Source organism: Globicephala melas, chromosome 13 (genome assembly GCF_963455315.2).
Source record: "Globicephala melas chromosome 13, mGloMel1.2, whole genome shotgun sequence".
NCBI lineage: Eukaryota > Metazoa > Chordata > Mammalia > Artiodactyla > Delphinidae > Globicephala > Globicephala melas.
In genome coordinates this window covers 55509413-55535434 of record NC_083326.1, presented here as the reverse complement: position 1 = coordinate 55535434, position 26022 = coordinate 55509413, and the positions used below count along the sequence as shown (strand labels likewise).

Sequence of the window (26022 nt, the reverse complement as noted above, 5' to 3'; positions counted from 1 at the left end):
TTTTTTCTTTTTCTTTTTTGTTTTCTTTGTATGCTGACCTTAGCATCTCTTCTCGAGAAAGGGTGAGAAGTGACCTCAAATCGGCAAGGGCTTGAGGGCAATGGGATTATCAAGGAAAAGTCTTTTTCCTTAAGGCCGAGGTGGGGAAAGAAGGTTTCACTCACAATACAAAGGGATCCCACAGAATTTGGGGTGCACTGGCACCAGCTCATACTGGCTCCTGAGAACTGATTGTGACATTTTCAAGAATTTTTCCAGCTGGTGGATGTCACGTTGGCAGCTTCCCAACAGCCATATGGCAGAATTTGCACCATAAAAATCAGCAAATGTTTCAAATCAGAAGGCCCTTCAGAGAGCCGATTGCTAAACTTGACCAGCACACCCCTGCATATGCATCGTGGAAAGCACTGTAAGAGAATAAATGACAGAGTGGGTCCAAGGGAGGTGGGGATGTGCAGCCTGGGTGAGTCAGCTGGAGGGGATGGAAGTGAGCAAAGATACCAGGAGTGGAGGAAATAAGAAATGGTGACATAAACAGCAGTATCTTATTAGCAACAGGGAAGAGCTGATTTTCTAGCCCGAGTTTCCATCGAAATGCTAGTCTTCTGACCAACCCTCTGCAAGTTTGCCTTCCTAATATAAAATGGTGTCTGACCATTGCTTGCAGCGTGGAAAATCAAGCGAAGACAGATGATCTAATTGTTCTTTGCAACAGGTTTTCTCACTAGAGTTCTAAGTGAAAACAAAAGCACATACGACTCCTTTTGCATAGATTTGTACGATTTACGGGGCACCAGGTGACATATACAAGACTCAGTATTTTCCCTTCAGCTCCTTCCGTACTTTTGATCTTTCCCTTCTAGTCTTCTTTCATAATCACATTCTTAGACCTAGGTATCTTCGGTGGGTATTGAGATTACCCTTGCCCTTGCCTTCCTGTCTTAAACCAAAAATAAAATGTCTTGGATTTAATAGGAGGAACAAAATAGATTAAAAGCCAGATTACTGTTTTTGAAATGGACACTTGATGAAGACTATCCAGGCCAATTATTCATGGTATGATATGCCTTTTTAATTAACACAGGCAAACTCGGTAAGCAAGTTGGATGTCAATTAGGCTACCAAATTTTGCATCCAGGATTGAATTTCAACATTTATTGCATTCTCACCATGTGAAAAGCACTGAAAGAAGAGCTGCAAAGGAAGTAAAATGCATGGCCTCTGCCCCCAAGTAGTTTGGAATATAGGAAGGAGACGGTGATGAAGAATTCAGACTCTGAGGTCAGAGAGCCCCAACTTATAATCCAAACTCTTCCACCTGGAGTTGTGTAATCACAGGATTTTACTTAATCTCTCTGGGCTTCAGTTTTCTCATTGTCTCAGTCAATTCAGGCTGCTATAACAAAATATCACAAACTGAGTGGCCTAGGAACAACAGAAATTTACTTCTCACAGTTCTGGAGGCTGGAGGTCTGAGATCAGAGTGCCCACATGGTCAGGTTCTGTGTCTGATGAGGCTTCTGCTTCCTGGTTCATAAATGGCCTCACATGTAACTTCACATGGAGGAAGGGGCAAGGGAACTTCCTTGAGCCTCTTTTATAAGGGCACTAATCCCATTCATGACGGTTCCACCCTCATAACCTAATCACCTCCTAAATGCCCCACCTCCTAAGACCATCACATTGAGTGTTAGGATACCAGCATGTGAATTTTAGGGGGACACAAACATATAGACCCTCTTTATTCAGTTTGCGGAGGTGAAGTAAGAGAATGCATATAAAAGTTAACCTACTGCCTGGTACTTGGCAGTGCTAAATATTAATGGGTGGGGATGATGTTGATAGTGGTGGACTTGGTGAAAATGATAAAAGTGATGAAAGTAATGGAAGTGAGGGAAATAGAGGTGATGATGTTGAAAGTGGTAGAGGTGGTGGAGGTGATGGTAGTGGAGGTGATGATGGTGGAGGTGATGATGGTGGAGGTGATGATAGTGGAGGTGATGGTGGGAGGTGACGATTGTGGAGGTGATGATCGTGGAGGTGATGGTGGTGGAGGTGATGGTGGTGGAGGTGATGATGGTGGAGGTGATGATGGTGGAGGTGATGATTGTGGAGGTGATGATCGTGGAGGTGATGGTGGTGAAGGTGATGGTGGTGGAGGTGATGGTGGTGGAGGTGATGATGGTGGAGGTGATGATGGTGGAGGTGATGGTGGTGAAGGTGATGGTGGTGGAGGTGATGACCGTGGAGGTGATGGTGGTGAAGGTGATGGTGGCAGAGGTGATGGTGGTGGAGGTGATGATGGTGGAGGTGATGATCGTGGAGGTGATGATCGTGGAGGTGATGGTGGTGAAGGTGATGGTGGTGGAGGTGATGGTGGTGGAGGTGATGATGGTGGAGGTGATGATGGTGGAGGTGATGATGGTGGAGGTGATGGTGGTGGAGGTGATGACCGTGGAGGTGATGGTGGTGAAGGTGATGGTGGCAGAGGTGATGGTGTTGGAGGTGACGATGGTGGAGGTGATGATGGTGATGATGGTGGAGGTGATGGTGGTGGAGGTGAGGTGATGGTGGTGGAGGTGATGATGGGGGAGGTAATGGTCGTGGTGGCAGCAGCTTTCATTGTAAGAGTCCTCTTCATCATAATAGCAATTTGTATACTAACAATAGTTATTACAGTAGTCTTTTTAATAGAATTGTTTAGGCGTATCCCATCAACAGGGATTTTCTTTCGATTAGTACTTCTAGAGAGCAAAAGTATAAGAGAACCAATGGGAGCAATGCTGTAGTAGAATGCACAGGTCACTAAGGGCAACAGAAATGTAATTAATTATCATGCTGTGTACTAAGGGCCATAACAACAATATGCTGAGTGATAAAAGAACACAATCAGGGGATAGATTTGTGCCTCAAGAGGATTGTGAAGGCTTCACTGCAAAAGGCAGTGAGCTGAGCCCAGAAAGTGAAAAGAAATTGTCCACATGGAAAACTGGGGAAGGGTGTCCAAGTCAAGAGCGTAGCACATGTAGAGGAACAGAGACCCAGAAGCACATGGTGTATGAAGGAAAGAGTGGACCACAGAATAGGGTACACAGAGGAAGTGATGGAAGAAGAGGTTGGATCTGGGCCTTGAGCTTTATCCTTCAGGCGGTAGAGAGCTAGTACCTGTTTTTAGGTAAGGAAGTCACTCTTATGGAGAATGAATTAAAGAGAAAAAAGCCTAAGACAGAAAGACCAGTTGGAAGACAGCTGAAAGGGTCCAGACGAGAGGACACAGTGCTGGCCCAGGCGTGGAACTGGGGACGGAGAGAAGAGAATGGGTGTGAGAGCCTACCCCGGAGATGAAGGGGAAATAGGAACAAAGGAAAAGGAGTGGGTTTGAAGTAAGTTCTCCCCAGCTTCTCTGCATTTAGGCTGCCCTGATACGGGAGGTGTGCTTGCCACACTATTGATAAGCATCTGAAATTGAGCCTAGAAAGAGGAAGAACACAGTGGCTGTAAAAGTAATACAGATTAAGGACAAGTACTTCAGTAGCAAGCGGTCTCTAAAACACTCCCTGGTGTTACCTGGTTCTCATTAACTTTTAAGGATGAGAAATGTAGAAGGAGAAATGTAGAAGGAGAAATGTAGAAGTCAAATTCTGTCTAGTGTGTGTGTGTCTCTCTAATCAGCAATGAGTGACTAAAGAGTAGTGATCATGTTTCCCCCAAAAAAATTCTGGAAAAATCTGGAATCTTCATAACTGATTTTTAACAGATAAGAAACAATATTAACTTACCAAGGCTCCTTTCTGAATGTCACTGTTCTATCTTTAATAATGCTTCTGTATTTCCTGAACAAAAATATGTCTTGTAGAAAATTCTGAAGAGCATAACATGAAATTCATAAATAACATGAATAACGCAGGACTTTGTTGTCAATTGGAAGGATTCGGCTTCTTACTCGAAGTGAAACAGGAGTTTTAGCAAATGGGTTACATGATCTTGGTTTTTAAAGAATTCTTCTTATTGCTCTGCTGGGACTAAGACTATGTGGGGACAAGGGCAAAAGCATCTAAGATTATTTCTTCAAAATAAATTCTAAAAAATGGAGAGTAGAATTATTTCATCAAGCCTATATTTGTATAGGTTCTCTTACAAATTATAATCCCATAAGCAGTGCATGAGGATATGTGGGAGAAAATATCTGTTTAGAAAGTTAGCTCCTGGGGAGTTCAAGTTCAAAATCTGTTTTCTACCTTTGGGAAATAACTAACTCCATCTAGGACTTGAATAGTCTATTTCCATGACGCGGTTATCGTTTCTGCTCAAGTACAGTCATGAAGCAGAAAAGCATGAATTATCAATTTAAGAGTAGGTAGGATTAAGGATTGCTTCCCAAGCAGCCGCATAGCACAGGGAGATCAGCTCGGTGCTTTGTGACCGCCTAGAGGGGTGGGATAGGGAGGGCGGGAGGGAGACGCAAGAGGGAGGAGGTGTGGGGATATATGTATACGTACAGCTGATTCCCTTTGTTATACAGCAGACACTAACACACCATTGTAAAGCAATCATATTCCAATAAAGATGTTTAAAAAAAAAAAGAATTGCTTCCCATGTTTATCAAGCATTTATTGAGCACCTACTGTGTGCCAGGCACTGGACTGCTCCTGAGGACACAGCAGTAACACCCACCCAGGAACTGCCCCTACTTCAAGGAGCAGATAATCGAGACTTTTTGATTTTTTGTAATGCTTATGCATGTAATAGTTTACCATGGTTATAGGGTGCTGAAAAGAGAGAAATAACGGTGTTAAGATTCTAGGTCAACTATGAAATGTGTGGTCAGGGAAAATTCATTGCCCCTTCCTCAAGGAAATCTTCCTTGAGTTCCAGGTGAGGGAACAGCAAAGGACAAAGGCCAGGAATGAGAAGAAAAAGTTAACTGAAAAAAGCCAGCATCACTGGAACACAGAGATTAGTAGTGGGGAGAGAGGGGAGGAGGGATGTGCGTGGTCTAAGTTAAAAAAAGAAGTAGGAAGGACCCAGATAACCCAGAATGTCATACACCATCTGAAGGATTTTGAAAGTTTTGTAATGGGAGGCTAGTAAACGGTTTCAACCAAGAGTCAAGCAGCTTAACCTTTTCAGATGTCCTTTTCTGAGGTATAATTGACATATAACATGTTATTTCCAGGTGTACAACGTAATGATTCAATACTCGTATATATGGCTGAATGATCACCACAATAAGTCTAGTTAATATCCGTCACCACACATAGATGTTCTTAATTTAAAAACCTAACATATGGGACTTCCTTTGTGGTGCAGTGGTTAGGAATCCTTCTGCCAACACAGGGGACACAGGTTCAAGCCCTGGTCTGGGAAGATCCCACATGCCACGGAGCCACTAAGCCCGTGCACCACAACTACTGAAGCCCGCGTGCCTAGAGCCCATGCTCTGCACAAGAAAAGCCACCGTAGTGAGAAGCCCGCTCAACGAAGAGTAGCCCCTGCTTACCACAACTAGAGAAAGCCTGCGCACAGCAACGAAGACCCAATGCAGCCAAAAATAAATAACTAAATAAATTCATTAAAAAAAAAAAACCTCACATAAAACTAATAGACTGACCTTGATTTCAATGTGCTTAGTTACGGAAAAGTTAATGTTAGATGGTTTATAGACCAAATATGGACCATTTCGCTTACCGGACAGTTGTCAGTCGTTAACTTCAGGATGTGGTTAATATAAGCAGAATTGTTCTATACATGTGGAGATATTGAAATAAAAATGACTCAGAAATTTCTCCTAAACATAACACAATGTTATGCTTGATTGCACTTGTAGAAACCATACCCTTGCCTTTTCACTGCAGACTTTGAGAAGGACCATCAGAATTTTTGCACATCACTTACCAAATGAAAAGGAAAACCTCTAAGACAAATTTGTTTCTGCAGGGTGGCTTTTGCACTCACATAAAGATTTAGCCGACAGCTAACAAAAAAGAATTTGGGGACTAGATGGGAGAAACAGCTGTCCAGGAAGCTATCAGTTGCCAGGTTTGCTTGGAACGCAGTGGAATTCCCTGGAAGCCCCATTTAGCTCACTGGTGATCATACGCCTTTAGAAATCACATTATAGGCTCAATTTTCTGTCTCATCTCCTCTTGAAAGAGAACATACATTTCCAGGCTCCCCCAGGATGCATAATTTTGCACCATAGTTAGTGGTTATTACCACCATTTATCTCTCCAGTCGTCCCCCCAGTCCATTTTGTATAAGTCTGAATATGCCTTGCACACGTTTAAAAATGACATTCTCCGTTAGACTTCAAAAGGCAGAAGTTAGCTAAAATGAGCTCACTTTGATTATCTTATTCCAACAATTAAAAAGTTTTAGTTTTCTTGGATTTCCCTGGTGGCACAGTGGTTAAGAATCCGCCTGCCAATGCAGGGGACATGGGTTTCAGCTCTGGTCCGGGAAGATCCCACATGCCGCAGAGCAGCACAGCCCATGCACCACAACTACCGAGCCTGCGCTCTACAGCCCGCGAGCCACAACTACTGAGCCCACGTGCCACAACTACTGAAGCCCGTGCACATAAAGCCCATTCTCCACAATACAAGAAGCCACTGCAATGAGAAGCCCTCACGCTGCAACAAAGAGCAGCCCCCGCTCTCCGCAACTAGAGAAAGCCCACGCACAGCAACGAAGACCCAACGCAGTGAAAACTAAATAAGTAAATTTATTTAAAAAAAAAAAGTTTTAGCCTTCTTAACAGTATTCACTTTTTTACGTCATCATATGTGGGGGATTATAAAGATGCAGCGCAAAATGAAAAGAAAAATCTAGAAGGCTTGGAACGCTAGACTTCGTCTGCCTTGCTTTGTCTTAAAGACTGGGATTGTACAATCTAGTGAATATTTATTTTTCCCTAACCGTTACCTAGCACTTGCATTTGTCAGCCGTTGTTCAAAGAGGCTTTACAAATATTAACACATCAAATATTACAGGTGTAATATTTGCATAATAACACATCATGGGGCATTCTGTTTCTCATTTATGGTGGACAGCTCCTTAAACTGAGAATATCCTGATGAAAGGTGCCGAGCTAGCTCTGAGGATCTGAGTAGATATTTAGCGGAGCAGAGTCCAATATTTGGGCAAAGCCATATAAGGATGTGTTGGGGAGGAAATATTTTCCCTCTACCCTCTTATGTTCTTTCCTTGGGGGCCTGCAAATTAAACTGACAAAAGACAGATTAGCCAGAGAAAACACAGTGTTTAATTCAGGTACATATGAGAATTCATAGAAAAATATAACTCAAGGAGGTAGTTAGAATTTGAGGCTTATATACCCTCTTACTAGGGGAAGGGGAGGAAAAAGCACGTAACCAATGACTCAGGAAAGATAAATGGGCCCTGGGGAGGATAGATGAGAGATATGATCGTTTTATGACAATATCTGCTGAAATGTGGTGACATTTCTCTTCTCTGGTGGTGAATCAGTCTTAATTGGTTGCAGGAACTCCTGGAGAGTGGATTTATGACAACCGAGCTGGCTCTACTTTTAAGCAGATAAGAGAGTTCAAAAAGAGAAACCCATTCTCAAATGTCATCAGCTTGAAATAATTTTATGCCACAGCAGCATATTCCAGATGCCTTTGGAAAGAACCAGGGCCAAAGTAGACTGCCCTTGACCCCCACTGCTAGCAGCCATTCGGGCTCTGAGCTAGCCCTGAGGGCAGAGCTCTGTACTGGAATGAGGCGAGAATGGACAATCTCGAGTCCCAACATACTCCAGAGGCCCAGTTACGCTGGTCTAGAAGTGTCAGAGATGTGCTGAAGTCCAGGTGTGCACTGAGGCCATCCTCAGGGACAAGACCAGCACTGGAGAAGCCTCACTACCTAGAACATTCCTCTGTATTTCGGGGTTTTAATGATGTCTCATAGAACGGACTTTTTCAAGAGTACAGAAATTTTTTTTATCACCCCTTAGGCAATCATAGTGGGAAACTCACGTGGTCCTCTTCACCAACAAACACCACAGACATTTACCAACACCAGACAGTCTATGCTATTAGTGGCATCCTCGTTTTGACCGCTGAGGACACTGAGACACAGAAAAGTTTAATGACCTTTCCAAGGGTCAAATGGCTAGTCAGTGATGCAGTCAGTATTTGTATCTGTTCAGTTTGACTCCAAAATTGAAGCTCTTAGAAATTCCCTGGTGGTCCAGTGGTTAGGACTCTGCACCAGGGGGCTGGGTTCGATCCCTGTTCAGGGAACTAAGATCCCCACGAGCCGCACAGTGCGGCCAAAGAATAATAATAATAATAAAGTCACTAGCATGTGATAATTAAAAAACAAAATTCAAGCTCTTAACAACCATGAATCGTGCCTCTACTGTGAGGGCTTCCTTGAAATTTTTTATTTTAACTGAATACAAGCATAATAAGTGACTTCAAGGAGCTTTTATGGATAGTATTAACGTGACAATATTATAACCTAAAAAGCAGTCTTGCTAATAATATCACTCTCTCGACCCATCCTAATGTAATAGATCCTTCAGATCTGGTCATCTGTCTGCCCTAAGATGATATCTAAAGCAGAATAACACCATACACATTATACAGAGGTATAGGTACCCTTGATTCACAGTTTCTGTTCCTTTGCAGAGTGCCTCTCGATACTCATAACCTGCCCTAGACCCCAATGTTTCCCTCTCCTTATCACTCAGCTCAGGGATGATGGACTCAGTCAACATGCCCCAGTATCTTCAATAGTATCATTCGGCAGCTTTACACTTACTCCCAGACATGTCTGCCCCAAAGAAGTTTGTGATTGAACTGGTGACAATGAATATACTCATGATCTTTTTAGAGTAGAGGTTCACTGGGGGAGGAAACAGAAGTTTGAACCATTGTATAGATTTCTAGATTGTTAGAGGTAGATATATTCTAGTTTTAGATTATTCTAACCATTCTCCTCCATAATTGGACATGGTGCCTGCACAGTTTCAGGGAGCTTCAGGACCCCCGCTAAGTCCCATCCAAGGACCACGTTCTCCTGCCTCCAATTCTGTGGCCATATTGACTTTCAGCTGCTGTTGATTAGGAAGTGTATTTGATCCTTTTGTGAACGGCATTGTTACATGCAACCAACAAACAATAAATTTTCATTGTACACATACTCTGCCAGGCACTGTGCACTGTGCTAGTCACGGTGGATACAAATATAAATCAGGTATAATCCTCCCTTTCAAGTTTCCATCAGAGAGAGAAGCATGGAGGCAGAGAGAGGCAGGACAGTTCGGGTGTGTACAAAATGCAGAGAAGACGCCAGGAAAGGTTTTACAACACAGGAGATATTTGAGTTGGTTCTGAAAAATGGGTAAGTGTGCAGCGGCCACTCCTATGACCACTTACAAAAAACTGGCAGATTAGAATCTGATCCATTTCTTTTAAAAGCTATTCGGAAGTCTCGAAGATTCCGCAGAGGGTGGAGAAGAAAAGAATCTGAATTTTAAAATTTCATTCCATGTTTTGTCAAACCATGTCTATATTCTGTGACCCCGGATAAGGCTGGAAGCAGCATCCTTGCACGGCTTGACGGGCATTCTCCGGGCTTTCCACGTGATGGTGTAAAACAGCACGCAAACACCAGGGGGCAATGCGGTTTCACCAAAAATCACAGGAAACGCTCCAGATCTTGTTTTGACTACGAACTTTTAAAGCATCCTGGTGCAAAGGTGACATCCTTAATAAAAAGAAGAGTTTCGCTAAGGAAAAAAAAAAAACTTTTAAAAATCATTTCTTTCGAAAGTTTCCCGAATTGCCGTCAAAATTGCCTTTCAGCATTTGTGCACAGCTGAACGTTTTGCAATATTATTTGCAAAAGAATTTCTTCAATTTTTTTCTCAATACAGCTGCCTGATCTTCCCCATACTCTGCCTAAGAAATCTAACCAGCCCCCAGCTAGCCCGAATTCACACGGCTGGGACTCTATTGCGTCCTCAGCCCATCGTGGGCTCTCCTCCCTCCGCGTCCTTGCAGCGTACCCAGCTGCCTCTTTGGCGGAGCTGCGGCTCCCTTGAAGGTAATTCCAATCGGGCCTGTGTTCTGTTTCCGGCTCAGCAGCCGCCAGGTGTGTGCCCTCCCTTAAGCCCCAAGGATGAGAGATCAAAGGTGTGTCTACATCTGCCTCCTGCCCAGCTCTTTAATCTGTTACACGTTCAAAAGGGACAAGTACGGTATTGTGCGCTTAGGGAGGGAGGACAAATCAGAGCCATGGAAATGGACAAGGTCCCAGAGTGTGTGAACGCGCTCAGAGGATGTGGGTTATGTCGGTCTACATAGTAACCCTGCCATTTGGGGAGTGTTTTCTTTTAAATTATATTATGAATATTATGCGTAAATGGAGGTCTTCTTTTCTCTGATTGGAGCCCTACTAAACCCTCTTAAAAAATATATTGTAGGGAATTCCCTGCCGGTCCAGTGGTTAAGACTCTGGCTTTCACTGCCTTGGACCTGGGTTCGATCCCTGGTCGGGGAAAGAAGATACCGCAAGCCGCGCAGCATGGCCAAAAAATAATTTTTAAAAAATTTTAATATTGTACATAGGCCCATTTGGAGACTACTGTTAAGAGAACTATAACGAGGCAAAGGAAAATCCTTTTAAAATTATGAAATGGACATTTTAAGGACATTTATAGGGACCTTATCACATACAGCAAAAATGACAGACTAAGGACTTAAGGAAACAGCAGAAAAATTTTAAGAAAGACAGTTTCCAGTGGACCCATCTATTTTCCACATGAACAAGACTCAATAAGTACGGAAATACATTTTAAAAAAAACAGTAGACTGCAAATTAGATATTTAGAAAATAGTCTTGGAAGCAGAGGTAATGGACGGTATGGAATCTACCCAGACATCAGCCCTTCTGCAGTTCTTTCCGGCCACAGTTTTGGATGAAGGGGTAGGGCAGAAAAGAGCTCACAATCTAGTAAGAAATTATTTCTAAACTTAAATTTAGAAATCATTTAGAAAGTTGAGTACCCACAACTTTCTTTAGATTCTCAGGAGAGCTCCCTAATTTCCAGCAAAGACATAAATGTGAGAACACGGACAGTTTTTTTTCCTCTGCTCTCCTGTGCCCACACACACACAGAAGCAATTTTCAGCTTCCTCTTCTCTGCACAGTGGTGACCAAAAGGAACTTCAGCAACTTCAGTTGTGCTGAGCTGCCATCACAGACAGATATTAAGTCACATTGTCTTTCCTCAGTTACAACAACTTTGAATCCAAAAGTTCACAATGTGTGAGAGAGAAGAATAGTGACACAGTTATTAGATTCTCCGGTGAGGAGGGAGTCCTTATCAGCTGCATCAAATATTTCCATTCATCTACTTAAATATTTATTCAGCACTGTGTCCAGACACACTACTTGACTCTGGAAATCGTTGATCAAAGTGTCTTGCTCACAATCTAGAAGTGGAAGCTGGCATTCATGAAATAATCACAGAGATAATTGCTCTGAAAGAAACACAGTTTTTGCAGGAGAATCTACTGTAACAAAGGAACTAATTTAGAGGGTCAGGGAGAACTTCCCTGAGAAAATCCTCATAAGCTAAGAGCTGGAAGATCAGGAAGAGTGACAGAGGGCACATGTTAATATTCAGAGACCTAAAGCGTGGTGTGACCGGAGTACCGATTGCTAAGGGCTGAGATGCCAGGTAAGGTCAGAGAATTTGGGCTCAGTTTCAGTTACCTGTTGCTACATAACATATGACTCCAAAACATAGCAAAGGAGCTTAAAAACAACTGCTTTCGTATACCCCACGATCTTATGGGACATGAACTTAGACAGGGTTCACCTGGATGGTTCTTCTGTTGCATATTCAGCTGGAGGTTGGGCTGGTCTAGGAGATCCGGGATGGCATTATTCCCATGGTACCTTAGTTTCAATGTCGGGGGGCTGGGGGTGTGTGTTCAGCTGGGGCTGTTGAACAGAGCACCTGTAAGTGGCCCCTCCAGCACTGCAGCTTTAAGACGTCTTACAGGGCAGCTCAGGGCTCCCAGAGAGAGTGCCCGGGAGACAGGAACTATTAAGGCCGGGCCAAGATAGCATCATTTTCACCATATTCTATTGGTTAGAGCAGTCACAGAGCCCACCAAGGTCAAGGGGAACAACTGTTCTCAATGGGAACAGTTTCAAATAATTTGTGGCTATCTTTAGTCAGCCATGGTTCACCATTGGACACAAACTATTTACATTCCCCTGTAGGCAAAATGTACTCACTCCTAAAGCCGTCCAGAAAAGTCATCTTATTATGGCATTAAGTTCAAGTTTGAGGTCCAGGTTCTTACCATCTAAATAAGGGTCAAGTGCTGATAAGGCATCTTTGATATAGCTCTCTAGTACAGCTGCTCTCAATATGAAGACTTGTGAACTGAAATGAAAAGTATAATACCCCCACCATACACACACATACCAACCCAGCATATACGGATGGTACAGAGGTGAGATCAATGCAGTGAGCACTCTCATTCAAAGAGTGGAGGAAAAGGAGGCATAGAGCAATCACTGGCCTGGAGCAGTTCTGAAATCCACATACTGCCATTCCTTGACTTGGAGGGCCCAGTCCTGCTCCCTGACTCTCTGCAGTTCTGGTTGCCACCCTGAAAACTCTTGGTCATACCTCCTAAGTTATCCTGTTTCCATAATGTCTTAGTTAGCTCGAGCTGCCATAACAAAATACCATAGACTGGATGGCTTAAACAACAGATATTTATTTCTTACACTTCTGAAGCCTGGAAGTCTGAAATCAGGGTGCCAGCATGGTCAGGATCTGGTGAGGACTGTCTTCCTGTCTTGTAAATGGACACCTTGCTGTGTGCTCACATGGCCTTTCCTCAGTGCATACATGTGGAGAGGGAGAGTAATATATTTCTCTCCCTCTTCTTTCAAAGGCACTAATCCCATCATGGGAGCCCCACCCTCATGACCTTATCTAGACTTAAGTAACTGCCAAAGGCCCTATCTCCAAATGCCATCACATTAGGGGTTAGCTAGGGCTTCAACGTATGAATTTGGGGAAGAAGGGGTGAGGGGAACACAATTTAATCCTTAGCACATAAGAAACGGCATTTGCCACTGAATAATCTTCTCAGCCTATTTCCTGCCCATAGACGTTTGGGGGCTTTAAAGACTCTTCCACTTTGAACTACCTCTGCCCATTTTTATCCAAGCTGATAATGTGTACACTAATACACTCCTCTTGAAATCTTTGTGGGTCTCCTATGAATCTTATTAGACTTCACTCTATTAGACAAAACACACATCCACAATTCTCCTCAAGACAATCCCTTCTTTGGCCTGGGCTCAGAGTCAGGGTGCCGTGGGAAAACACCCTTAGGATTCTTAGAAGAATTTTTGTCTCTTTTAGAAGCTTGAGGCACACTTAAGTCTTTCTGAAGGCATAAAAAAGGGTCTTATGGCCACACGCTTGAGATGATCTCCACCATCAGTCAATTTCTAAGCTGAGAGCCTCTTGCCTTTGACAAAACTAGGAATGTGAAACCATTTTATCTTTTTTTAAACCAACAAGTACTAGCTCTATATATTTCTTCTAAATTTTGCTTGAAAACTGAACAGTTCCTTTTTTTAACTCATCTTTCTTTATACATTATCATATGCAACTTTTTTAAAGAACCAACGGGCACTTCAAGCATTCTACCTGCAAATATCCTTACTAAAATCTATGAATTCATCAGGTATTTTTTTATTTTCCATGTTACTACAGGTGACAACATTGCCAAGCGTCCTGTCTCTACATCAGAAGAGTTGCCTTTTCTCTAGTCTCCCAGTTTGGGAGGACGGTGGCAAGTTTTCCTTGTCCTCCTAGCTTTCACCAGCAGTCTCCTCAAGGCCTTCTAGCTTCTTCCCTCAGCAGATGTTGTTAGTTAGAATGTCTAAACCTGGTCTCTCCATCACAGCAGTCTTAGGACTTCCAACCTGGTATGTCAGGGTTTCCAGAGACAGAAAAAAAGAGGCTGCCTGTTTCATAAAGCCTGGGCACAGACATTGGGAGAGTATCACTTCCACTGTACTTTTAATGGTCAAAGTAGTCTCAGAGCTGGCCCTGATTCAAGAAGAGGGGACATAGCCCACATCTCTCTATGGGAGGTGTACGGAAGAATTTGTGACCATTTTTATTCCACTATGGGTGACATCATGTAGGGCTTTGCAAGTCATGTTAAGGCTTTTGAATAAAGGCTTTTATCTTAAAAGTAATGACAAGCCATTTAAGAATTTTAAAAGGGAGAGGATATCACATAATTGGACTTGCCTTTTGAAAAGATCACTCCAGCTGCAGTATAGGAATGCACTGAGGGACTTCCTTGATGGTCCAGTGGTTAAGACTCCGTGCTTCCAATGCAGGGGGCACAGGGTTCAATCCCTGTTCAGGGGAACTGAGATCCCACGTGCCACAAGGCACGGCCAAAAAAAAGAATGCATTGGAAGAAGGTTATTAAAAACAGAATGGCTCTTTCTTAGTTCCTCTTTCTCAATCCATATCTTATCATACAGATTCCTGTGAACATTACTATGGCAATGTGGCCTGGGGTAATGACAGTAGAGGCAAGAAAACTGCAGATTCTAGAGATATTTGGATATAAAATCAATTAGCTAATACTCCTTGAAGTCCACTTAGGGCATAATCTTGCTTCCAACCCTAACGCTAACCATAGCCCTAACCCTAACCCTAACCGTAACCCTAAACCTAACATTGCTAAACTTACTTCTTGGGGACTTTTTACATTATAATCCTGAAACCTAATCTCTACTGTAATTTATGTGTATTCACTCCACACATCAATGTTCACTAATCTCCATGAAGACCAGCCTCTGAATAGAAATAGTCAGTGGTCAACAGAATAAAATCTAGGATTCTGCTCAATGATATCCACAATTAAGATAACATGTTTGAATTACACTTGCTGGGATTGATCAGATTTTCTTTGAAGACACCTGGAAACACTTGGCAAATATCACTTATTCGTCTGATAAATATTGATTAAGTAGGTACTGTATGCCACGCACTGTTCTGGTCAAAGGAGTTACAGCAGCAAGCAAGAAAGACCAGGTTCCCGTTCTCATTCTGCTCACGTTCTAATGAGGAAAAACAGCCCCAAACAAAGAACCAAACACTAAATCAATGAGATAATCTTTAAGTAGTGATAACTGCTATAAAAAAAAAAATAAGGGAGCTTCCCTGGTGGCGCAGTGGTTGAGAGTCCGTCTGCCAATGCAGGGGACGCGGGTTCGTGCCCCGGTCCGGGAAGATCCCACATGCCGCGGAGCGCCTGGACCCGTGAGCCATGGCCACTGAGCCTGCGCGTCCGGAACCTGTGCTCCTCAACGGGAGAGGCCACAGCAGTGAGAGGCCCGCGTACCGCAAAAAAACAAATAAATAAAAGAGAGAGATGGGCCAGAGGATTCTTACTGGGACTGCTATAAATACAGTAATCAAGGAAGGATTCTTCGAGAAAGTGACATTTGCAGTAAAAGCTGAATGAAGAGAAAGAGCTAGCTGTGGGAAGATCCAGCAGTTTGGGGAAGAGCATTCAAGACGGAGGGAGCAGCAAGCAGGGGTGGAGCGGGGACAAAAAGGAATTAGCACTGCAAAGCACAGAGAGAAAACCAAGCGGCTAAAGCATTTGAGTGAGGGAGAAAGTCACCTGAAATGAAGTAGAAGAAATAAGAAAATAAGCAGGAATACATCACATAGGGCCTCATTGGCCAGGGTTAAACATTTGATGAGCATTTTAACAATAATGAGATGTCACTGCAGGGTTTTAGTGAGTCCTAGTCATTCACACTTTAGCATGAATTATTTTAACCTGACCCTTTCTCCTAAGAATTACTTTAGATCAACTGAGGTGAGTCATTAGGTGGAAAAAACATTTCGGTGGACTATGAAGACTTAAATGGGGGAGAGGGGATGGGTAGGCTCCACTGTGTGTATATATACATATATGTATGTGTTCCGGCTCACCCTGAATTCCAGGCAATGTCAATGTCAGCCAGTCAGCAGACAATGTCTACTGTGTGTCCTAGAAGTCAGCGATGCTACGTGTAGCTTTTCAGCACCAACATCAATCATTTCTTAAATATTCATTTTTTTAATATTTCTATTTTAAGATAAAGGAGATAGCTTCTCATTCTATAAGTTTTTGTATAATGTTAATGTTAGCTACCTAACCAGATTTAGCCAATTCTAGATTTTCACTGTAACATAGTTAACCTTGCAATATAAAAGCCTATCTTGCTATAGGGAAAAGCTTGATTTGGGGTTTAAAAAACTAAGAGAAGTACCTATGGAGTAACAAATCACTAAAGTTTTTGTTAAAATAATGTTTACACTTAGAGTTATAAAGTCCGAATTTTGTTTTTTAATGGACCTTTTTATCCCTTACTCTATAAATGCTTCCCTGGGCTCCCATCCACCACCACCCACATCTCCCATAAGAAATTCTTTAGACTTTCTTGCTTTACTTGCATCAAGCCTGTTTCTACACACTGATTAGATCGCACTGTTGTCCTTTCATCTGAGTGAGAGTTGCTGACACCATAGTTGCGCACAAAAATAAACATGGCTGGAAAAAAATCAATATTCTGACCTGGTTTCCTGCATAAAGATTCCACAGTTTAAAAAAGACAGGATCATTGCTTACTAAGCCAATGACTCATACCTCTTGGCATGGTTGCCTGACCAAAAGAATGCCAAAACCGTTTAGCCTGTGTTCTTAGTTGATGGTCAATGACTGTTATTTCCAAGGTGACCTATGTATAGTATATTCTTGCGTATGACGGGTTTAAGAGGTTGTGAAATTACTGGCAAAATAATAGTAAATGCTCAGCTTATTCACATTTGGCTTGTTTGGTTAAATTACAACCCTTTTTGTGACTATCTCAGAAAGTATTTGGAAGGTCAAGATTTTCTTCTCTGGCCCTGAGTAAAAAGAAGCATCAGTTATGGCCATGGTGTGTCAGACCTGGTTCATACCAGCTGGCAAAAGCGAATTGTGACATTGTCGGGAATTTTCTAAGTCCATGATTAAACATAGCCATTATTACAAATCAAATTAGGCAAACTTCCAATTATAATTATGTTAAAAAACAAAGGTAATAAATACCTAAAACTCTTTACTTCTAATCGTTTGACTACATCTTACTATCCATGCTCTTGGGGTTTCTTATGTCTCCTGTCCGTGTGTGGTGAACCACTGCATGATGGTTTTGCTACTACCCGTCTCTTCCCAAAGCCACGTTCATTGACATCCAAGCTGGTACCTCGACATAGGCCTTAGTGGGAGTATTTACATAGTGTTGATGTTGAAAGAGTTTTAATGTAATGAAAATAATTTATACAAAAGTAAAAAATAGTTTAATAGCAGCTCACATAAAAGATATAATGATAATGAATTTATTGGGAAAAGAGCAAACTGGGATGACATTCAGTACATGATTTTTGTCAAATCATGATTGATTTGCTGGCTATGAATACAAGAGCTGGGCCCAAATCAACAAAAGTATTCTGTGAGAATCTATTGGCTACATGGAACTTGCAATAAAGAAGACGGTATATTTTACTATTATGTATAGTTTGTGTATATCATTTATATCAGTAAAACTCATAATATATACACATAATACAGGCACACTTTTTCCTCTGGAGAGTCCCTTGTTAAACATTGACCAGACATTACTGGTTCCACAGGAAAGATGAAATTCGACTGGTAACTTAAAAGCAGTTTTTTTCAGAAAGTTATAAAGGAGAGCGAGTTTGTCTCTTTGTGAACAGAATCTGTTAAAATCAGCGTGTGCTCAAGCTGATAGCAGTTCGGTTTGCCAGTATGAAAAAGGGTTTTGTTTCCATTTTTCCTTTAAGACTCCTCCTGTTTGCAAGAGAACCAGAATTTCAACCCAATGAAACTGTAGCCTTTGTTTTTTCAGCCCTAAGGTATCATGGCTATCACATAGGGTTTGGGAAATATTTGTTTATTTATAATTATGACTTATAAAAAAAAACTTTCAAAATCAAACTATTAGACAAGGTCTCATTTAGTTTAGTATTTTCATCTTTCAATTCACCAAAAAGGCACATGAATATCCAATCAAGGGTAGTGTCTATTTGCTTCATGAAAAATTTGACAAGCTCAGCCCCTCCACTGACCTGCAGGGGATGGGAACACTGAACCCAGGAGACCAGAAATGGCCTCAGGTCCAATCACCCCAGAAAAGGATGTTGCCGTATCACACCTGATTTTTAACCACCTGTTATGTATTTCAACAGAAACCCTGTCCCAACACGTAGCAAATGATCTCTAAACACAATTTAAGTAGGAAATATTAGACCTTGGCGTCTTTTTTAGTGAAGTTTCATCAATCCATCATCCAGCATGATTTATCTACAGACATAGTCATTCAAACTATTGAGACTCGGCCTTTGTTTCATCCAAACACACGTCAGATCCCTTATTTAAGTGAAAAACGCTCCCAAATGGTACTAGTGGGGAGATGAAGACACTCAGGAGGTCTAATCAACGACTGAAAATTACTTCATTTTTGAAGTTGATATCTGTTTACTTGAATTCTCAAAAAGCCAGGAAAAAAAAAATCCAGTTCTGAAGCATGTGTGTATTGTGAGAAGCCCGGCAAAGGTAATTTGGATCCCTTCTATAACTGCCACTTTTTGTTTTTATTCAAGGTGTCATAAAACTGAGTTCTGCAGTTGAAGGTACGTTTTTACAACCACAAAATCAATAACGTTTCGCTTCGAGGTTGCACCGCGTGGCTTTGTAGCTACACTGCTTCTGTGGCCGTGGTGTCTGAAGCCATGTTCTAACTGCCAGCTACCGCCATTCCATCTGTGTTTCTCCTCGTCCTGGTCCCTTTATGCCACGCGTCTCTCAGCGCCCCCATGAGTGGCCTTAACACTGACCCCCAGAAGCAGCATTGATGAGAGCAAATGTGTCTGGTTCTGTCCCTGATGGGATGGTCTCGGGCCCAGTTCCTTAGAGAGCCCTTCCCTCTGCAGCATCCTTATCTGAGGCTGGACCTTGAGTCTTGTCAGGAACCTTGCCCCCCTTCTTTCAGTAGGACCTTTTCTAGAGGGTTTTGGTCCCTTATCCCAATGTAGCAGACATGTTTGCCCAGGATGTCTGCAGGCGTGGAGTCATTATAGCTTCCTGATGAGAAAATTAAGTGGTTAGGGCATTTGCCAGTCTCCAAACACGAGGTACCACCCAGAGGATATTGCAAGAACCAGCTTCCTTGAGTGTCACCCATGTCACCCACACTGGGCAGTCCCCTGGAATTGTGCATTTGAGAAACTGAGAAGAAAATGAAGAGGGATTTAAAGAAAAAGGAGGGCCGGTGGGGGAGAGAAGACACAGCCGTGTTTCACTGAGTAACCCCCAAAATGATGTTAAAAGCACCTCATTGTTTGAAATGACTTACTAGTTATTGGTATAAAATCGACCATCTTTCCCTCAGAGGAGCCTACATTTCGCAAGCAGGGAATGTGTCATTTTCTCTCTTTGTGAGTGTCTATTTGTTGTGGGGCGTGTGTGTGTGTTCTCGTTTATTGGGGATTTGTCAGTCATGCATTGGAGGGTTCTTCGTCCCCACTTAATCAGGGGAGGCTCCTTGGAAGAGGTGGTGGGCTTTAAGGTGAGTTTTCAAATTTCAGAAGAGATGTGGCTTCACGAATGGGCAACGCATGGGGGTGGAGGTGGGGAGCGGGAAAATGCCACGGGTGTGGGAGCGGTGAGACCACCTGCTAGACTCAAGCAAAGGGACTGGGTGGGCTGGAGTTGGTAGGTTGGGAGATGAGAGAGGGACTCGGGAATGTCCCCACGGGGCTGGCACATCCAAAGCGAGGGGCTCTGTCCTTTTACTGGATTTAGTACCATCATATTTTGCAAAACACATTAAAAAGGCAATAATTCTGACATTCATGGCAGAAAGTGCGCTGCTCTCTCAAGTAAGGAAGGGACCAGGAGATGGTGCAGGCAGTGGCATTTCAGGGTCAAGAGAGGAGCTAAACGATGTCCCTCAAGGAACGAGGGAAGGCACAGTGCACGTGTCAGGCCCCTGCAAGGCCAAGCAGGGATTCAAGTTTCCTCTGCACGGAAACACGGAATTTTATTGAGAGATGATCCAAACCTCACCCTGGCTAACAAAACAGAAGACACAGCAACGAAAGCAAGCAGGACCATGAGGATGACTTTGCCTGTGGAAACTCCCAGTGGCAAGTCAAGCCGTGTTTCAGTTAATTATCTGTAGAATTCCAGATAACAGTGGGTCCACACTGGGCTGTTTGGATGTGTTATCGAGGAATGGCTTTGAAGTCAGAGCTTTTAATATTTCCTGCTTGGCCTAAGCACAGTATTCCACTTACAACAAAAGGATGGAAAAACACATTTTTCAAAAGGCCAGAAAGCCAAGAGAACATTAGATAACTTAAGAACTATTGTTCTGCTAGAACAATGGCCCCGTCATCATTTTGCTCGTAACTATGGTTACTCCTGGTTGCATCTGAACCCCCCAAACAGGTTTATGGTCTTCAGAGCAAAAGAAGAGTGAGGAAGAAGAAGGGCAGGGGGCAGAATGACTGCCTGGGGCTTTTTCAGGGCGTCCTCATCACTCTGAGTTCCTGGGGCTCACGGGGAGTGGCCGTGGGTACCAGAGGTCAGGACTATTTCGACTGCTGCTTGAGCATCTTTCTGGCAGCTTCCTGGCTGCAGGCTGTAGTAGCTTGAAGGCTTGGGAGCATGCTGTGTTGTAGCTGTGTTAGAACCTGTGTGTCCAGGGGGCCCCCGGGGCGCCGTTGTTGAGCGGAGGGGGTGTTCCACGCATGCGCTCTCCGTGCATCTGGAAGGGGAGAGTTTAACAAGCATGCTTTGTGGGATGTACATTGGACACTGTTGTCTCGATTCGAAATCAAACCTCAGATGGTGGTGCTATGTGAATGCTTAGCTCTTTACTGGCTATCTTCCGTCTGCGGAACGGACTCAAGGCGGCTTCTACAGCTTATGAAGGCAAGAAATATGCAGATCAGTGGAGGGCATCCACTGCCAGAAATGAAACCGATTTCCCTTTCTTTAAAAGTGACTCTGTTCTGGATTATCCTAGAACTCTGAGAATGGCACTAAGGTTTTAGGTAGGTTATCCTTTTCTTTTTCTCTTCTTTTTAAGGAAAAACAATTGTCAAATCATAAGAGAACGTCAACAGATTCCACGTGCTACTTCCTACTGAGTATTGTTGTTATGCAGGTCTGTCCGTTCTCTTTTTCTGAAGCAGGGCTGCCCCCTTCCGCATTTTGCAGCTTCATGTAAGCTTCTAAAATCAGCAGAAAGGAAAAAGCTATTTATGTCACGGGAATGGAAGGTTAAAAGTGAATGGGCCTTTCACATTTTAAAGACCTAAAATTACGGTGAAAGAGAAACACACATCAATACTTTCTTTTGCGATGAAGAAAAAATATTTGAACAGGAAAAAATTTAGGTTTGAAAGAAATAATTGCAAAGTTTTGTTGATAATGCTGAGTTCTGGACTCTAATTTCAGATTGATAACCTCAAACTCAGAAAATGGGGGGGAATTCCCTGGCTGTGCAGTGGTTAGGACTCTGCGCTCACTGCCGGGGGCCCGGGTTTGATCCCTGGTCAGGGGACTAAGATCCCACAAGACATGCGGCCAAAAAAAAAAAAGAAAAGAAAAGAAAAGAAAATTGGGGTAAGAGAGAAACATCCAGACAGCTAACTGGGGAGAAGGAGAAATAGTTGGGGCGATAGCAAGAATTCCATGACAGAATCTTCTAAATATTCCTCTTAAAAGGGATATTCCCTCTTGAAATTGGAGGAGGAAGAGGTACATGTTTCCACAAGTAGGACCAACGTACCAGCCTGTCCAAGCACAATGAGAAGGGAGGTCATGGAAGCCCTGAGTCATGCCTGAGTTAGAACTGCCCTGACATCCTGCAGGCATCTTTCCAGGGAGAGAGTGGGGGAGAGAGGGTCCAGCCCCAGTCAGAAGCTCCTTATCCGACTCCCAGCTCACTTGGGGCTGGGAGGCTGCAAGCCCGGAGGCTGAGGACAGGCCTTTGCAACTGATAACCAGGTGCACTCTGTGAGGAGACTTGCCTCAAAGGCGACTGGTTTATCCCTTGTAGGTAGGTGACAATCCGAAATTTCAAAATGTTGTCAAATTCTTCTGAAAGCCTCTATGAGGGAATGAAGTTTGGTTTCTTTGGAAAAGTTCCATGTCTTTCAAAATGGGAACAGATGAGCCTCTAGGAAGAAATCTAAGAGGCGAGATGGTGACCCAAGCCCCCACTGTCGATGGTGCCTTTGGAGGGAGGGCTGGGTTTTCAGTTAACCCCAGAGGTAACGTTTTGCTTGTGAATCCCGTGTCTCGATGAACAGCTTCGATTTCATAAACAAAAGCTCTGCCGGGCTTGTGGAGCTTTCGTTTTCCTTTTTTCTTCTTGTCACCTCATTTTATTTAGATAATTTTTTTCTTCCAGTGTTGAGATATAATTGACATACGGCACCGTATAAGCTTACGGTGGACAGCGTAAGGATTTGAGTTACGTACATCATGAAATGATCATCATAGTAAGTTAATGAACATCCGTCACCTCATATAGTTAGAAAATAAAACAAATTTTCCTTGTGATGAGAACTTTTAGGATTTACTCTCTTAATAACTTTCATATATAACATACAGCAGTGTTCATTATATTTATCATGTTGTACCTAACATCCTTAGTACTTATTTATCTTATAACTGCAAGTTTGTACCTTTTCATCACCTGCATCCAATTCCCCCCTCCTAACCCCCATCCCCACTCCCCACCCCCTACCCTACCACCACCTCCCCACCTCTGATAACCACAAATCTGATTTCTTTTTCTTTGAGTTTGTTTGTTTTTGAAGTAGAATTGACCTACAACACAATGTTAGTTCCTGGTGCACAACACGATTCAATATCTCTATACATTACAAAACGGTCACCACTAGATACTTTGAAAGTGTCTTTCTTCATGGTAATGACTCATGTACCATAAACCCCACAGAGCAGGGCACTTAGGACTGTTGTCACATCCAAGGTGATGTTCTCTGTGGCCTCAAGACCTCAGACACAGTGAATGGAATGACTCCTCAAGAATAGGTAAAAATAAAATAAGGAAAAACGTGACTCAATCTTTGTTCCCATTTTCAAAATTCACAACACCCACAGCTTCATGTCTGTATTGTCAATCTGTAAACATAGAGCTGCTTTTCAGTTATGAAGCGTTGATCTGACCTTTCATGTGTAAGGAATGAGATACTTTTGCTTAAGTAATTCTGTTTTCCATAATATGACATGCAGTGTTTCCAAAAATGCCCCAGTCTCAGTCTGTTTGGACTGCTATAACAAATTACCATAGATTAGGTGGTTTAAACAACAGAAATTTCTCTCTCACAATTCTGGAGCCTGAAAGTCCAAGATCAAGTCCCTGGCAGGTTCCTTGTCTGGTGAGGGCCCCCTACTGGGTTGCAGACAGCTGACTAGGGAGCTCTCTTGTGTCCCTTTCATAAGGGCACTAATCCCATTCACAAGGGCTCCTCCCTTATGACCTATTCACCTCCCAAGACCCAACCTTTTAATACCTTGGTGGTTAAGATTTCAACATATGAATTTTGGGGGGACATAAATATTAAGTCCATAGCAACACCAAATGAATTTAACATTTAAAAAATATTTCAAATGTATTGATATCATTTCCCCCCCAGATGAATTTTGTTCTTGTCATTGTATCTTTCTTTTTCTGAGCAAAGCCATATACTCGATACATCAGGTTAGACTGTGGTAGATCCATTAACAAATAGATAGCTGATTGGACCTCTTTCTAGTAATAAATTTAGGATAAAGATTCAATATGTTTACTACTGGAAATCAAAGCAAAACATCTTTACAGACCTTCAAGTCAGAGAGCTACAGAGATAAGCAAGGGCTGCCTCCAGGGAAAGAATCCCTCCCCGTTCAACCAGAGTGAAGGGGGGCAGTGTGTCAGGGATCTAAAAACAGAATACTGTAGAAACTGAAATCAAGACTCAAGAAAGTTGTTTCTGCAAAGACACCCAGACCCTCTGCCTGCAGGGCTAACCTGGACTCTGGATCAACTGTACTGAGCAGTCAGGGTTCTCTCCTCAAATGTATTTTGCAGAGCATTGTTATACTTTTGGTGAAATTGTACTATTAAATAACAATGTCTCTGGGAAGAATGAGCACTGAGCTGAGAATTTACCAAGTAGCTTCCAAAAACTAGGACCCTCCTGAAATGGCAGAGATAGTGTGACCCATAAAATGGAAGTTGAATTTTGCCTAAATCGCAGTCTTTGTTGGGATGACCCTCACCTTGGGAAGAGTTCACCTCGAATAACCAGCGGCAACATTTCATAACTTTCTCACAGTCACCTTTTTGTTTTGTGTTGTTTTCCTTTTTCTCCTTCTCTCCTTCCCTCTCCCTCCTCCTCTATTCCAGCTGCACTTCTGTTTCTGCTGTGTCACAGAAAGCAAAGTAGACGGCCCTTCAGGCAACAGAAGGCCAACCACTAACTGGATGGTTTGGGCAAGTAACTACTTGCCTAGTTATCCAATAGGATGGAGATCTCTATTGCCTGGGGCAGCTGAAAAGACTAAAACAAGCTAATGTATGTAAAGGACTTAACCTAGTGTATGGTATACAGTAGGTGCTTCTAAGCTCTTGTTCTCTTCTCTACCTTTCCCTCTCTGTGCTGACTTCCCAAGCCGCCCTGCAGCCCTCCCTCTCTCCAGGGTCCAAAGATCTAGCCAGCAAGTGATCACTTCCACTGGAGTATATGATGGCACGCCGCTGAAAGTGTCATTTTGGGCAAAGCCATAGCAAACAACCAGAATAAACCTTTGCTTCTCTGCTTTGAGAGAGTTTCGAGGGAAGCAGCTCCTCAGATGGGAATACAGCTCCTTGATCACCTCACGGGAGCTCCGTGCCCAGGTGAACAGGGCTGGGGTCCAATCGCAACCCCACTTGGAGGTGTTCCCATCAGATGGGATCATTGCCTTACCTGCTCATCCAGTCCTGGGTGGGGGTGGGGAGGAGAGGAAAGGTTTCAGCTGGTCCAACAAACAAAGAGTTAGGTAAACACTGATTTTTATCAATATTAATAATGTTTTCTTATGAACTAGTTTATAAGGTCACAGTGTTCCTGAGTGCGCTGTTTGTCAACACTAACCAAAAATATGGAAGTTTCTGAATAAAGAAAACTAAAGAGACAACAACCATAGCCATCCAAAGAGCAGCCTTCTATAAATCTTTACATCTATAGCCAAAAACTAATAAAGTCTGTGCTGAATAAGCAGCCTTGAGCACCTAGCAAGAGATTAGCATAACTCAGAAGACAGTTTGCTTCCAAAGAACCAAAGCATAGCCTTCACCACCCTCCCTGGGGCAGGAACTAGAAATGTATAAATCAAAGGCAAGCTGTAAAGGAAAATCTGCCAGTTTAAGTCACTGATTTATTTCCTGGCTTTCCTCTTTGTTTTTTAAGAGAGTAAGTTTCAGCGCTTATGTGTTGACTATTTTTAGCAATCTTCTGGAAGTTTTCAGTGCACACAAAGCTCTTAATAAAAAAATAACCAACTCTATTATGCCGCATTAAGAAGGCAGCTTTTAGGGACAGTGGTCTCATTGGCAGTCTTTGAAGTCAATTCAATAGTGACTTTAAAGCCACTTCTAGTATTTTGGTTCCAAATTTAGAAAATGGCCTTTACATTTTCAATCTAAAATTGTGGTCTGACCTTCCTCTTAATTTGGGGACACACCATAATTTAGACAACTGCTGAAATCACTTAAGGCTTTGGTTTGGAGTATGAAGCTGGAAAAATCACACCCTCTTAAATTACCCATCACATCCATTAAAATTAACTGTGAAATCAACTTGAT

At 42.7% G+C, this 26022-nt stretch overlaps 1 protein-coding gene across 17 annotated transcripts in view; it reads left to right on the top strand.

The window, feature by feature from the left end:
* DLGAP1 (DLG associated protein 1) overlaps positions 1-26022 on the top strand; it is a 1249700-nt gene that overhangs the window by 1122739 nt on the left and 100939 nt on the right. For 9 of the 17 annotated variants that reach the window (XM_060310335.1, XM_060310340.1, XM_060310339.1 and 6 more), the window contains one exon: positions 18758-18787. The exons of the other annotated variants lie outside the window; for them this stretch is intronic. In XM_060310335.1, the coding sequence (XP_060166318.1) occupies positions 18758-18787 (30 nt within the window). The remainder of the gene's footprint in view (positions 1-18757; positions 18788-26022) is intronic. 17 annotated transcript variants of the gene reach the window in all.